At 49.7% G+C, this 14,535-nt stretch overlaps 1 protein-coding gene across 6 annotated transcripts in view; it reads right to left on the bottom strand.

Moving 5' to 3' along the window:
* The window catches only part of LOC102450756 (UDP-N-acetylglucosamine transferase subunit ALG13-like), a 47,093-nt gene that overhangs the window by 16,983 nt on the left and 15,575 nt on the right, over positions 1-14,535 (bottom strand). For 5 of the 6 annotated variants that reach the window (XM_075939180.2, XM_075939183.2, XM_075939184.2 and 2 more), the window contains 2 exons: positions 2,056-2,258; positions 1,402-1,504 (listed from right to left, as the gene is read on the bottom strand). The exons of the other annotated variant lie outside the window; for it this stretch is intronic. In XM_075939180.2, coding sequence (XP_075795295.2) covers positions 1,402-1,504; positions 2,056-2,196 — 244 coding nt within the window. In that variant the 5' untranslated portion in view covers positions 2,197-2,258. The remainder of the gene's footprint in view (positions 1-1,401; positions 1,505-2,055; positions 2,259-14,535) is intronic. 6 annotated transcript variants of the gene reach the window in all.

The following is a 14,535-nucleotide window of genomic DNA, read 5'->3' as shown; positions in this document are numbered from 1 at the left end:
GAGCGGAAAGTACTTGGATTCTGTGCATACCTCTCACGCCTGGCTGGTGAAGGGAGGAGACAGAGGTGTAAATCACAGAATCCAAGTACTTTCCCCTCACTCCCTTACAGCAGGAGAAGGGGAAGAAAAGCAAGCCCCATCCCAGTGCGCACAGCTAGGGTCCCGCCCCTGCTCACTCAAAACTCCACCCTTGTCACTAGGACTGCCAGATGGGTGAAACAAAAATACCGAACATCCCCTCTCCCCTAAAAAAAAAACACCCGGAAAAAATTCTGTTGAAGGGGGAGACCAAAGTTGTTGAGGAAAAGAGGGAAAAAAAAGAAAAAAAGGACTCCAAGGACTTATTAAGCCCCCCTCCCCAAATTAAAATAAAACAGCATTAAAACAGCATGTCTCCTTTAAGTGCAGGGATCAGAACAGGGGTGAGGTTGAACACTAAGACCCAGGGGAAGCATTTCTTCCCCTAGGTCTTTTGGCCAGCAGCCATTTTGTACCGGCAGCCTAGGGGAATCAGGTAAGCATGGGGGCTGGGAGTGTTGGGGATCAGGGGGTGACTCGGGGGGGGAAGCTGGGCGCTGAGTGTTTGTAGGGTTGCCAGGTGCTCGGCATTTTCCCCTCCTGGCCAGGGAAAAATTCAGAGAATACCGGACAGCTCAGGTGTCCAGTATTCTCTAAATGTTTTTGCTGGACAGGAGGCAAAAATACCAGACTGTCCGGGTGAATACCGAATACCTGGCAACCCTACTTGTCACCCTGCATGGCTAATTCCACCACTCCCTCCCTTCCATTAGATTCCCCCTCCCTGTCAGCCGACGGCCAGGGCAGTGAGTGGGCGGGGGGGGGGAGAGAGAGAGAGAGAGAGAGAGAGAGTGTGTGTGTGTGTGTGTGTGTTATACACCCGAGACTTCAACTGCTGAGACCGGGGTCCCTTGCAGCGGGCAACCTGGAGGAGGTTGACGGGCGCCCCTATAAGTTTAAAGGGAGAGCTTATTACACCTCAGATTTTAGCTGCTAGAATCCGTGATTCCTTCACAGCGGGCAGCCTGGGGGAGGCTGAGAGGTGCCCCAACGGACCTGTCACCTGGGAGTGACACAAATCCAAACGCCCAAGCTCTCCCTATACCTGTCCCTGATGACCGGCTGAAGTTCTTTTAAATTGTGCTTGGTTCTGTTACAGCAACTGAAGAAGTCAGGTTAAAGCTTAAACAGTTACTATTTTATTGTTACAGGGTAAACTTAGTTGTTAAATGCTACTGCTGTGTTACAGATAACACAGCCACTACAAAGGACAGGACAGAAATTACACTAATAAGTCACTTACAGGTACCATGAAACCCTTTTGGTTCTCTGAGCTCTTATTAAATGCATGCAAAATAGACACCTAGCAGGTATAATTCTCACCCCTGTGTTCCAGACTTGGCGTGGCCAGCGTCTTTCTCTCAATCCCTCGGGAAGAAGTAGGGCAAGGTTGGGCGTCCCACAGACCTCGGGAGACAATCAATACCTGCCAGAAGGTATAGATGATTGGAGCTCAAATGGGGTGGGCTACTAAACCCCTCCTTATACCCCTTGGGTCATGTAGGCTTCTTCCTGGTCTCAAGTGGTCAATTAGGAAAAATGGCTTTGAATGCCAAGTTTCCCACGAAGGGTGCAAAGCATAACTCACACCTGGGAAAATGCAGTCAATGGGCACCTCTGGTATGTGATGGCCGAAGATTCCTCTTCTGGGACAGTGCAGGCGTGTCAATTACTGGTAAACAAGATGGGGTTCATGTCTGGCTACACTCCCCCAGCTGCACCCCTCACCATGAATCCCACAGCCAGGCCTTCCTACCCTGTCATGTGCCTACACCATGTAGTCTAATCCAACCATGTGGGAGATTTATTGTCTGGAGTCTCAGTGCCCACCTGCCCCTCAAATGTAATGCACCCCACAGTACTATTCCTAGTGCTAAGTTTGGGAAGCTCACATACTCCCCCTGACCATGGACAGCTGCACTCCCCTCCTCCAATAGTGTCACTCAGTTGAGGTGAAAGGAAGAGGAAGTTACTCACCTTGTGTAGTAACGATGGTTCTTCGAGATGTGCCCCATGGGTACTCCACTCTAGGTGACGGGTCCGTCCCGGCGCCACTGATCGGGAGATTTCATAGCCATATCGGGCCGGACCGCGTATGCTCCCTGTGCCGCTGGTCATTCGCACCCTTTCAAACGTGCGCGGTTCGGCCCCCCCCACCAGTTCCTCTCACCACTTGGTCTCTGAAAAGAGAAAGAGAGAAAACAACCCTGGAGCGGGGAGAGGAGGGCAGGACGTGGAGCACCCACGGGGCACATCTCGAAGAACCATCGTTACTACACAAGGTGAGTAACTTCCTCTTCTTCTTCGAATGGCCCCGTGGGTGCTCCACTCTAGGTGACTGTATAGCAATAGTTGGAACAAGGAGCGCTCTCGGCCCCCCCCACCAGTTCCTCTCACCACTTGGTCTCTGAAAAGAGAAAGAGAGAAAACAACCCTGGAGCGGGGAGAGGAGGGCAGGACGTGGAGCACCCACGGGGCACATCTCGAAGAACCATCGTTACTACACAAGGTGAGTAACTTCCTCTTCTTCTTCGAATGGCCCCGTGGGTGCTCCACTCTAGGTGACTGTATAGCAATAGTTGGAACAAGGAGCGCTCTGGGTTAATTAGGTTTTACTGTATAAAGGACTGCAGAAGCCACTGTATGGTCCACTGCCCACTTTTGCACTATAGCGTAATGTCTCATAAATGTAGAGCTGGAAGCCCATGTGACTGTCCTGCAAATATCTGCTAATGGAACTCCTCTGGCAAAGGCGGTAGATGTCGCCACTGCTCTAGTCGAGTGCACTCGTGGCTGAGAAGCCAAGGGTCTACCCCAAATGGAATGGCATGTGGTAATGCATAAGGTAATAAGCTTGGCAATGCGCTGAGTGGAGAGTGCAGCACCCTTAGATCGGTGAGCCGTCGATATCAGAAGTCTATCTGTCTCCACTGGCGGGTTCTGTCTATGTAAAAGGAAAGAGCACACCTAACGTCCAGCGTATGCAGCAGGGCCTCCTTTGTTGAGGCATGCGGCTTAGGGTAAAAGGAAGGAAGGATGATCAGTTCATTGATATGAAATGACGAAGATACCTTGGGTATGAACGCTGGGTGTAATCGTAATGTCACCAAGTCCTTTGAGAAAGAAGTAAAAGGAGGATTTGTCATTATCGCCCCTAGCTCGCTAACTCTACGTGCTGATGTAATTGCGAGCAAGAAAATGGTCTTCATGGTTAACATCTGTAAGGGTACAGATGCTAGAGGCTCGAATGGAGGATACATAATTGTATCGAGTACCAGGTCGAGGTTCCATGACGGCGGAGGTGGCCTTCGAGGTGGGCTTATATTGGTCAGGCCTTTGAGGAATCGTTTAGTCATCGGGTGAGAGAACACCGAAGAACCCTGTATTGGGTAATGGAAGGCACTGATGGCTGCCAAGTGAACTCTGAGGGATGCCAGAGAAAGCTTCAAGTTTCGCAGGTGAAGAATGTATTCGAGAATTTGGTGTGGAGGAGAAGACAACGGTTGAACGTTATTCTGGAGGCACCAGTAGCAGTATCTGTGCCATTTAGCCAGGTAAGTACTTTGCGTAGACTTCTTTCTACTATGTATCAATGTGGACCTGACCTGATCTGAACAAAGCTTTTCATCTAGTCTAAGCCAGTCAGGAGCCATACTGTCAAGTGCAATGCTTCTAGTTTGGGGTGAAGGAGAGATCCCTGGTCTTGAGAGAGGAGATCTAGGTACAAGGGCAGAGGCCATGGTGGTCGAAGTGACATCTTGTGTAAGAACGGATACCATGCTTGCCTCAGCCAAGCTGGTGCTATTAAAATTACTGTCGCCCTCTCCATCTTGATTTTCTCTAGTATTCTGGGAATGAGGACTGTTGGTGGAAAAGCATACAGTAGTGACTTTTTCCAATTGCTCAGGAGTGCATCGCCGAGAGATCCTTTGCCGATCCCTGCTCTGGAGCAAAGGCGACACTTTTTGTTGATGGATGTCGCAAAGAGATCTACAGGGGCATTCCCCATCTGCGGAAGATCCTCTGAAGTACATCCAACCTCACCTCCCACTCATGGTTCGTGGGGAAGCGTCTGCTGAGGGAATCGGCAATGACATTGGCTATGCCAGGTAAGTACGATGCTGTTATGATTATGTTGTTCTGTATGCACCAATTCCAGTATCGTACCGCTTCGGCGCATAGGGAGCGTGATCTTGCTCCTCCCGGTCTGTTTATATAATATATCGCCGCTATGTTGTCTGTCAACACCCTGACTTTTTTGTGTCTCAGACTGGGGAGGAAGTGTTTGCATGCTAGAAAGATTGCTCGCAACTCTAGCTGGTTGATGTGAAGGCGTCTCTCGGTGTGAGACCATTGGTCCCTGAATGCGCTCCTCACCCATGTGAGCACCCCATCCGATGAGTGAAGCATCTGATGTTAACTGAACTGATGGCTGAGCTTGGTGAAACGGTACTCCCGTGAGGATGTTTAATGGGTTCGTCCACCATCGGAGGGACCTGTGCATGTGGGATGGAGGAGTAACCAATGTGTGTATGTCGTGTCTTGTGGGGACATACACCATTGACAGCCAGTGCTGTAGATTTCTTAGATGGAGACGTGCGTGCGGGACGACGAAGGTGGCTGCAGCCATGTGGCTGAGCAAGCGCAGGCAAGTATGTGCTGAGACTGTTGCGGTTTTGTGGAGAAGATTGACCAGGTCTTTTATTGCCTGGAATCTGTCCCTGGGCAGATACACTCTCGCCGTATGGGAGTTGAGAACTTCTCCTATGAACTTTATGTTTTGTATTGGAATTAATGTGGACTTTTGTTCGTTTACTATCAGCCCGAGTGAGTTGAAAGTCTCTCTGACGATTGAAAGCATCCGTGTTGTCTCCTGTCGTGATGTTCCCTTTATGAGACGGAGTCATCATATTCCCTTACCTGGACAACTGAGACGACAAAGGTGGGCGGCGACAACGGCAAGTGTTTTTGAAAAGACTCTTGGAGCCGAAGCCAGCCCAAACGGAAGGACGCAATACTGAAAATGCTCGTTGCTTATAACAAATCGCAGAAAACGTCTGTGCACCGGGTGTACGGCCACATGAAAGTAGGCATCCTGGAGGTTGAGGGCCACGAACCAGTCGTCGGTGTCGAGAGAAGGAATGATCGTAGTCAGAGTCACCATTTTGAGCGCAACCAGGAACAGCTAACAGGAGAGTTTGGAGAGGGAGTTCTCCAGGTAAAAGAGGACTAAAAACGGGACCCTTGTGGTAAGTGGCTGTCTGGAATGTGTGTTTGTGTGTGGGGAGTTATTTGCAGTGTGCTGAGCTTGTGTTTGTCTGGATTGTTTGTTTGTTTGGTTGGTTTGTCTGTTTGAAGGAGCTTCTAAAAGGTTTGAAATCTAGAAGCCTCTGTTAATTGGCTGAGTCTCAGTCAGGGGGAGGGGCTACCAGAGCTATATAAGCCTGTGACTCAGCGACCAGGGAGAGCGCGACCAGGAACAGCTAACAGGAGAGTTTGGAGAGGGAGTTTAGAGGGCACTTGTGACCTTCTTTAAAACATAACTCTTAGAATAATCTATATTCCAGAGGTTTAAACAGAATCCCTGTTTACACTTTAACTTATTCATTAAAAAAATGGAGACAGAAGCCCAGCAGCAGAGTGGGGTCTATCCTGTTTATTGCATCGAGTGTAACATGTATGATTACCTGCCCTGTGGGTGGGTGGTGTATGTGTGCACCCGTTGCAAGGAGCTCCTGACCCTCAGAGACCGAATTCGGGCTTTGAAGGACAGGGTGGCTGAACTGGAGGAGCTAAGGGAGATAGAGAGATATGTTGATGAGACTTTCCGGGACACTGTAGTACTGTCCCACCTCCAGTCTGAGAGCCCCAGTGCTCTTAAGGAGGATGAAAGTCTCAAGGGAACAGAGCATTCAATGGGAGCAGAGGGAAACCATCCCGTAGTTGGGACCCTCCTTCCAGAGGATGTTGCGGTATCCTCTCGCACTGAGGATACCTCTGAGAGGGAGGGAATACCAGTTAGGAAGAGGCAGGTGTTAGTAGTGGGTGATTCGATCGTTAGAAACATAGATAGCTGGGTTTGTGATGACCGGGAGAACCGTATGGTCACTTGCCTGCCTGGTGCGAAGGTTGCGGATCTCTCGAGGCATCTAGATAGACTTATGTGTAGTGCTGGGGAGGAGCCGGTGGTCGTGGTACATGTAGGTACCAATGACGTAGGGAAGGGTAGGAGAGATGTCCTGGAGGCCAAATTTAGGCTGCTAGGAAAGAGACTGAAATCCAGGACCTCTATGGTGGCATTCTCGGAAATGCTTCCAGTTCCACGCGCAGGGCCAGGTAGGCAGGCAGAGCTTCAGAGTCTCAATGCGTGGATGAGATGATGGTGTAGGGAAGAGGGGTTTGGCTTTATTAGGAACTGGGGACACTTTTGGGAGAGGGGGAGCCTATACAGGAAGGATGGGTTCCACCTAAACCAGGGTGGAACGAGACTGCTGGCACTAAACATTAATAAGGCTGTAGAGCAGTTTTTAAACTAAGAGATGGGGGAAAGCTGATTGGTGCGGAGATGCACGTAAATCGGAAGGAGACTTCTCTTAGAGGAGAATCCATTGATAGAGAATCTCTAAGCTGTAGTCAGAAAGAGAGGAGGGGAGAGGGCAAACCAAGGGCCCGAGCAGACAAACAACCGCATACAAAGAAATCCAATGCATCAGGGAAGGGCAGACAAATAACCAGTGGCAAATCTCTAAAGTGCTTGTACACAAATGCTAGGAGTCTGACTAATAAGATGGGTGAACTAGAGTACCTCGTATTAAATGAGGAGATTGACATAATAGGCATCACTGAAACCTGGTGGAATGAGGAAAATCTGTGGGACACAATCATACCAGGATATAAAATATATAGAAAGGATAGAGCAGGCCGGGTGGGTGGCGGAGTGGCACTGTATGTGAAAGATAATGTAGAATCAAATGAAATAAAAATATTAAGTGAATCAACATGTTCCATAGAATCGCTATGGATAGTAATTCCATGCTCCAATAATAAGAAATTAGCAGTAGGGATATATTACCGACCACCTGACCAGGACAGCGATACTGACATTGAAATGCTGAGGGAGATTAGAGAGGCTACCAAAATAAAGAACTCTATAATAATGGGGGATTTTAATTACCCCCATATTGACTGGATACATGTCACCTCAGGAAGAGAAGCGGAGATAAAATTTCTCAATGGTTTAAATGACTGCTTCTTGGAGCAGCTAGTGCAGGAACCCACAAGGGGAGAGGCAATTCTCGATTTAGTCCTGAGTGGAGTGCAGGATCAGGTCCAGGATATAACTGTTACAGGACCGCTTGGGAATAGTGACCATAATAGAATAACATTCAACATTCCTGTGGTGGGAAGAACACCTCAGCAGTCCAGCACCCTGGCATTTAATTTCAAAAAGGGGAATTACACAAAAATGAGGAGGTTAGTTAAACAGAAATTAAAAGGCACAGTGACTAGAGCAAAGTCCCTGAAAGTTGCATGGAAACTTTTTAAAGACACCATAATAGAGGCCCAACTTAAATGTATACCCCAAATTAAAAAAACATAGCAAGAGACCTAAAAAAGAGTCACCGTGGCTTAACCACCATGTAAAAGAAGCAGTGAGGGACAAAAAGGTATATTTTAAGAAGTGGAAGTCCAATCCTAGTGAGATAAATAGAAAGGAACATAAACACTGTCAAATCAAGTGTAAAAATGTAATAAGAAAAGCAAAAAAAGATTTTGAGGAACAGCTAGTCAAAAACTCAAAAAGAAATAACAAAATGTTTTTTAAGTACATTAGAAGCAGGAAGCCTGCTAAAAAACCTGTGGGTCCCCTAGATGATCGAGCTATAAAAGGAGCAATCAAGGACGATAAAGCCATTGCGGAGAAACTAAATGATTTCTTTGCTTCAGTCTTCACGGCTGAGGACGTTGGGGAGATTCCTCAATCTGCACCGTCCTTTGTGGGTGATGAATCTGAGGAACTGTCCCGGATTGAAGTGTCATTAGAGGAGGTTTTGGAACAAATAGAAAAACTTAATGTTTACAAATCTCCGGGACCGGATGGCATTCATCCAAGGGTTCTAAAAGAACTCACATGGGAAATTGCTGACCTATTATCTGTAGTTTGTTACCTATCCTTTAAATCGGCTTCCTACCTAATGACTGGAAGGTAGCTAACGTGACACCAATATTTAAAAAGGGCTCTAGAGGCGATCCTGGCAATTACAGACCGGTAAGTCTAACTTCAGTACCGGGCAAATTAGTCGAAACAATAGTAAAGAATAAAATTGTGAAGCATGTAGAAGAGCATAATTTATTGGACAAAAGTCAGCATGGTTTCTGTAAAGGGAAATCCTGTCTTACCAATCTGTTAGAGTTCTTTGAAGGGGTTAACAAACATGCAGACAAGGGGGATCCAGTAGACATAGTATACTTGGATTTTCAGAAAGCCTTTGACAAGGTCCCTCACCAAAGGCTCTTGTGTAAATTACATGGCCATGGGATAAGAGGGAAGGTCCTTTCTTGGATTGAGAACTGGTTAAAAGACAGGAAACAAAGGGTAGGAATAAATGGTAAATTTTCAGATTGGAGAGGGGTAACTAGTGGTGTACCTCAAGGGCCAGTCCTGGGACCAGTCCTTTTCAACTTATTCATAAATGATCTGGAGAAAGGGGTAAGCAGTGAGGTGGTAAAGTTTGCAGATGATACAAAACTGTTTAGGATAGTCACGACAGAAGCAGACTGTGAGGGACTCCAAGAAGATCTCACCAAACTGAGTGATTGGGCAACAAAATGGCAAATGAAATTTAATGTGGATAAATGTAAAGTAATGCACATCGGGAAAAATAACTCCAACTATACGTACAGTATGATGGGGGCTAATTTGGCTACGACAAATCAGGAAAGGAAGGGATCTTGGAGTTATCGTGGACAGTTCTCTGAAAACTTCCACGCAGTGTGCAGCGGTGGTCAAAAAGGCAAATAGGATGCTGGGAATTATTAAGAAAGGGATAGAAAATAAGACCCAGAATATCTTACTGCCCCTGTATAAAACTATGGTACGCCCACATCTTGAATACTGTGTACAGATGTGGTCTCCTCACCTCAAAAAAGATATTTTGGCCTTGGAAAGGGTTCAGAAAAGGGCAACTAAAATGATTAGGGGTTTGGAACGGGTCCCATATGAGGAGAGGTTAAAGCGACTGGGACTTTTCAGTTTAGAAAAGAGGAGACTGAGGGGGGATATGATAGAGGTCTATAAAATCATGAGTGGTGTGGAGAGGGCTGATAAAGAAAAGTTATTTATTAGTTCCCATAATAGAAGAACTAGAGGACACCAAATGAAATTAATGGGTAGCAGGTTTAAAACTAATAAAAGAAAGTTCTTCTTCACACAGCGTGTAGTCAACCTGTGGAACTCCTTGCCAGAGGAGGCTGTGAAGGCTAGGACTATAATAGAGTTTAAAGAGAAGCTGGATAAATTCATGGAGGTTAGGTCCATAAAAGGCTATTAGCCAGGGGATAAAATGGTGTCCTTGGCCTCTGTTTGTCAGAGGCTGGAGAGGGATGGCAGGAGACAAATCGCTTGATCATTGTCTTCGGTCCATCCTCTCTGGGGCACCTGGTGCTGGCCACTGTCGGTAGACAGGATACTGGGCTAGATGGACCTTTGGTCTGACCCAGTACGGCCGTTCTTATGTTCTTATGAACTGCTGCTTCCGCAGATAACGGTTTAACCTTCGTAGATCGAGTATGGGTCTCCAACCCCGTTTTCTTTTGAGTTAGGAAGTACCTCGAATAAAACCCTTTTCCCCTGAAGCAGTCTGGGACCCTTTCTATCGCTCCGATTTCTAACAGACGATAGGCCTCCTGTTGTAAGAGGGTCTCGTGAGAAGAGTCCCTGAAAAGGGACGGGGTGGCAGGGGTGAGGGGAGGAAGGGATGTGAATGGGATAGTGAGTCCGGATTTTATCACTTCCAAAACCCATCTGTCCGATGATGTGGCAACCCACTGATAGTAGTAGGGTCGCAGCTGATGTTTGAAAATGGGAGTGGTGTCTCTGACTGAAACAGGAATGTTCGGTGTGCCCTCGACCTGAAAGTCAAACCTGCTGCTTGGGTGCCACTGCATTATTCGCCCTAGATGTCTGAGGGTGTCTGCGCTGTGTCCTCTGCTTGGACTGGTTCTGATCATATGGACAGTTTTGCTGTCTGCGAAATTGGTACTCATAACGTCTTTGGAATGGGAAATAACGCTTACGGCGGAAAGGTGGAACGTACATCCCGAGCGTACGTAAGGTGTCCCGGGAATCTTTGCCCATGTGGAGCACCTCGTCTGTTTTCGCCGCAAACAACTTAATCCTGTTGAATGGAAGATCCTCGACCTTGGATTGCAACTCTTTCGGTACAGCAGCGGTCACAAGCCATGAAGGTCTTCTCATGGAAACTGCTGTTGCAATTGTTCGAGCCGCTGTGTCTGCCACATCCATGGCAATTTGCAAACCTGCTCTGCTACATGCATAGCCCTCCTGCAGTAAAGATCGGAGAAGTATTTTGTCGGTTTCGGAAATTCTCTGAGCAATTTCCGATAATTTCGCAATGTTGTCAAAACTATGATTAGAAAGCAAGGCTGCGTAATTTGCGATACGGAGGAGAAGTGTTGAAGAGGAGTACACTTTTCTTCTGAATATGTCCAGTCTCTTTGCGTCCTTGTCTGCTGCCGAATTTCTTACTTGCGGATTCTTTGCTCTTTGCAGAGCTGCATCCACCACCAACGAGTTTGGCTGAGGGTGAGTAAAAAGGAACTCAGCACCCTTTGAAGATATAAAGTATCTCTTCTCTGCTCGCTTACATGATGGAGTAGTGGAAGCCGGCGTATTCCAAATTTCTGTGGCTGGCTCCAGGATCGCCTCGTCCAGCGGCAGAGCCACCTTAGATTGCTGTCTAGGGTGCAAGTTCTTTAGTAACTTATACTGCTTTGCTTTCACCTCCACTAACTGAACCTCCTGTGATTGTGCCACCCTCTTAAAGAGGTCTTGAAATTCTCGGGTGTCATCTGGTGGTGAGGAGTCCATTGCAAAAACTGCGTCATCAGGAGAAGATGACTGGGCATCCTGTGGGGAAGCTTGTGGCGTCCACTCATCTGTGTCCGAGATTTGACCCTCTTCAGGTTTCGACAGGACCGAAACTGAAGGGGCACTAGGAGGAGGTCCAGGTGACTGCAGCAGTTGGTGGTCAGAGACAGGTGGCGAGCGGCAGCAACACGAATAAGAATGGGACGGTGATCTAACCTGCCTCCCCATGTAATAACTCCTGTGATAACGATAGTCAGAATCAGGAGATGACCTTCTGGAAGCGTATCTACTGCCATATCTAGTATGGTGAGATCTTGGAGGGGAGTAACTCGGAGAGCGAGATGTGTATTTGTAATAATGGCGAGATCTTTGTTGCGGGGAACGCAAAGACTTATGCCTTGGAGAGTAAGGTCCCTTTCCCGATACTGGATAATGGGGTGGGGAAGGGTCTGTTGAAGGCACAGGAGAGGGAGACAGTGAATGATCCCTAGGGATCGACTTTCCAGATGCTTTTATAGGGACTGATGATAAGTGCCCTTTAACAATTGAAGAGTCCCCTGCTGTGCTCCAGTAGATCTCTTTCACAGATGGAGAGTCTGATTCATGGCAGGAGGGAGAGCCTGTTTGCAGTCTTGATGTACACTGCTAAGTAGGGTGTGAGAACGCTCTCGGTGCCGATCCGGATAATTCCCGCGGCACCGGGTGTGCTGCGGAACAGCTGATGGCTGCCACTGCCGGCTGCATTGTCGGCGCCGGGTCCACACTTTGCGGTGCTGGGCTCTTCCGGTGCGGTCTCCTGTCCAGTGCGGACGGCACGCAGTCTCGCAGAACCATAAGCGGCACCGCCTCAGTGACCGCCCTGACTGCTGACTCTGGTGCCGATCCCTGCATGTCCTGCTGTTCCGGGGACGGTGCCTTCTCCGTCGGTGCCATTAGCTGGGGCCGCTTGCTCCCCAAAGGGGTCGGAGCCTGCGTATGCTCCCTATGAAGAGGGGAGGCTGGCGGTGGGGCAGATGCCGTGCATTGCTTGCCAGGCTTAGAAGATCGTGGCTGTGAAATTGACTTAGCTGCTGAGCAGCTATTTTCCGATCCCCGGTCTCCCTGATTTATCAGAGGTAGAGGAATCGCTGGCAGGGAGCGGGTAGGGGAGGCTTTTTTCTTCTTTGCTCCCACTGCTGCAGGGGATAATGTCCTTCTTTTCGGGGGTTGAAGGGACTCCTGTTGTAGAGTGTGTGATGGCTGAAGAGCCTTATCACATAGAAGGAGTTTCAGGCGTAGGTCTCTGACTCTTCTTGCCCTCGGTGTTAGTTTACAGCAGTGGGCGCATTTGCTAGTGACATGAGACTCCCCCAGGCAACGAATGCAGTGTATGCCCATCAGAAGCGAGCATTGCGTCTTTACACTGACCACACCACTTAAAGCCGGGTGATCCCGACATGGCGGTGAAACTGACAAGAAAGCGCTTCAGCGCGTAACTGACTAAAACGATCTTCTTTTCTTTTTTTTTTTTGAAGACTAACTAAACAAAGGCTAATAACTAACTAACACTAAAGTTTAACTATTTACACGAATGAGGTTTTTTTTTTTTTTTTAGAGAAATGGTAAGTGACCGAAGAGAGATCGCCAGCTCCAGTCAGCAACTGAGGACGGTTGAGAGGAACTGGCGGGGGGGGCCGAACCGCGCACGTTAGAAAGGGCGCGAATGACCAGCAGCACAGGGAGCATGCACGGTCCGGCCCGATATGGCTATGAAATCTCCCGATCAGTGGCGCCGGGACGGACCCATCACCTAGAGTGGAGCACCCACGGGGCCACTCGAAGAACTTAAATTTCTTACAGGTACTGTCCTATCGCAACTCAGGTCCCTGCCAGCTTTTTCAATAGCTCCCTGATGGCTTTTGCCACAGCTCAGCCAGTTCTTGCTGGAGCTGCGCACTGAGATGCACCCGTTTACTTTCACCTCTGGGATCCAGGCAGCCTGATTTCTATTTCCACGAGCACTAACAGTGTGGTTTGTGGGGGAGGGGGAACTGACCCCTCCCCTGCCCCCCACTTCTCATCCCAGACCTGGGTTTCCCAGCTGATTCTAACTGGCTCTTCTCTCTGCTGGACACCAGGTGGTGCTGCTGGATTTCGGAGCCACTCACAGCTTTGACAAGACAGATCAGTACATTGAGGTGAGACTGTCCCTGCGCTGGGCTTTCTCCAGCAGGGCTCACTGTAGGGAGCAGGGCAAGAATTCTGTTGGAGGAGAGGGACCCCGGTTATTCCAGCCCTGGCTTCTCCCAGCAGGAGGCACTGAAGGGAGTGGGACAGAAGGATTTTGAGCCCTGTGCTTATCTTACATGGCCTCTGGGCCACTTTGATTCCAGATCATTCAAGCTGCGGCTAAAGGTGACCGGGCTGGGGTGCTGCAGTGATCCATCGCACTTCAGTTTCTCACTGGCTATGAGACTCAGGTGAGATACAGGCAGTCCCCGAGATACAGGCAGAGCTGCGGGGGGGCTCGGGCAACGGGGCAGCCCAGGCGCGCCTGGGCTGCTCCGCTGCTGGCTTCCCCGAGGCTTTGGAAAGCCGCGGGGGAAGCCGACAGCGGGACAGCCCAGACGCCCCACGGCTGTCCTGTTGCCGGCGTCCTCAGAGGCTTTGCTCCCAGTCTCCCTGGTCTGCTGGTCTCCAGCAGACCAGGGAGACTGGGAGCAAAGCTGCGGAGGACCCAGGCGGCGGGACCGCGGTGCGTCTCGGTCTGCTGCCCGCGTCTTCCTGGTCTGCTGGGGTGGGGGGGGGGGCGCAGCTAGTACGCCCCTCCCCCCCCCAGCAGACTAGGCTTTTCTCCGGACGCCTGTGGCAGAGCAGCTGGGGCGCTGCCGGTTGGTCCCGCAGCGCCGCTCTGGGCGCTACTGGACCAACCCAGCAGCACCCCAGCTGCTCTGCCCCAGGCGTCCTGATTTAGCCGCTGCTGAAACTGACCAGCGCTGACTACAGGAAGCCCGAGGCAGAGTTGCTCTGCCCCGGGCTTCCTGGAATCAGCTGCTGATCAGTTTCAGCAGCAGCTGACTTGGGGACTGTGACGGGGTGAGTCAACCCCGTCACTCAACCCAGCCGGGAGACGCAGGCGCTGCCAATGAGGCGGGGGATGCTAGTCGGAGGGAGCAGGCACTGGAGGCCCGCCGCAAGACCAATCGTCATCCGGGGGCGACAGGCATGCTGGATGACGTCAGCGGCGCGACGCCAGTAGGGGGCGGGACACCCGGAAGTGCGCCAGGGCCGGCAGAGGCGGGGAGGGATACAAAAGGAGGAGAGACACCCCAGGGGGAGGAGGTCGGACGGGGGAAGAGGGATGTCGG

This window comes from Pelodiscus sinensis, chromosome 11 (genome assembly GCF_052426305.1).
Source record: "Pelodiscus sinensis isolate ZL-2025 chromosome 11, ASM5242630v1, whole genome shotgun sequence".
In the NCBI taxonomy this organism is placed as follows: Eukaryota; Metazoa; Chordata; order Testudines; family Trionychidae; genus Pelodiscus; species Pelodiscus sinensis.
Note: the sequence above shows the minus strand (reverse complement) of the source record. Positions and strands in the feature narration are given on the sequence as shown.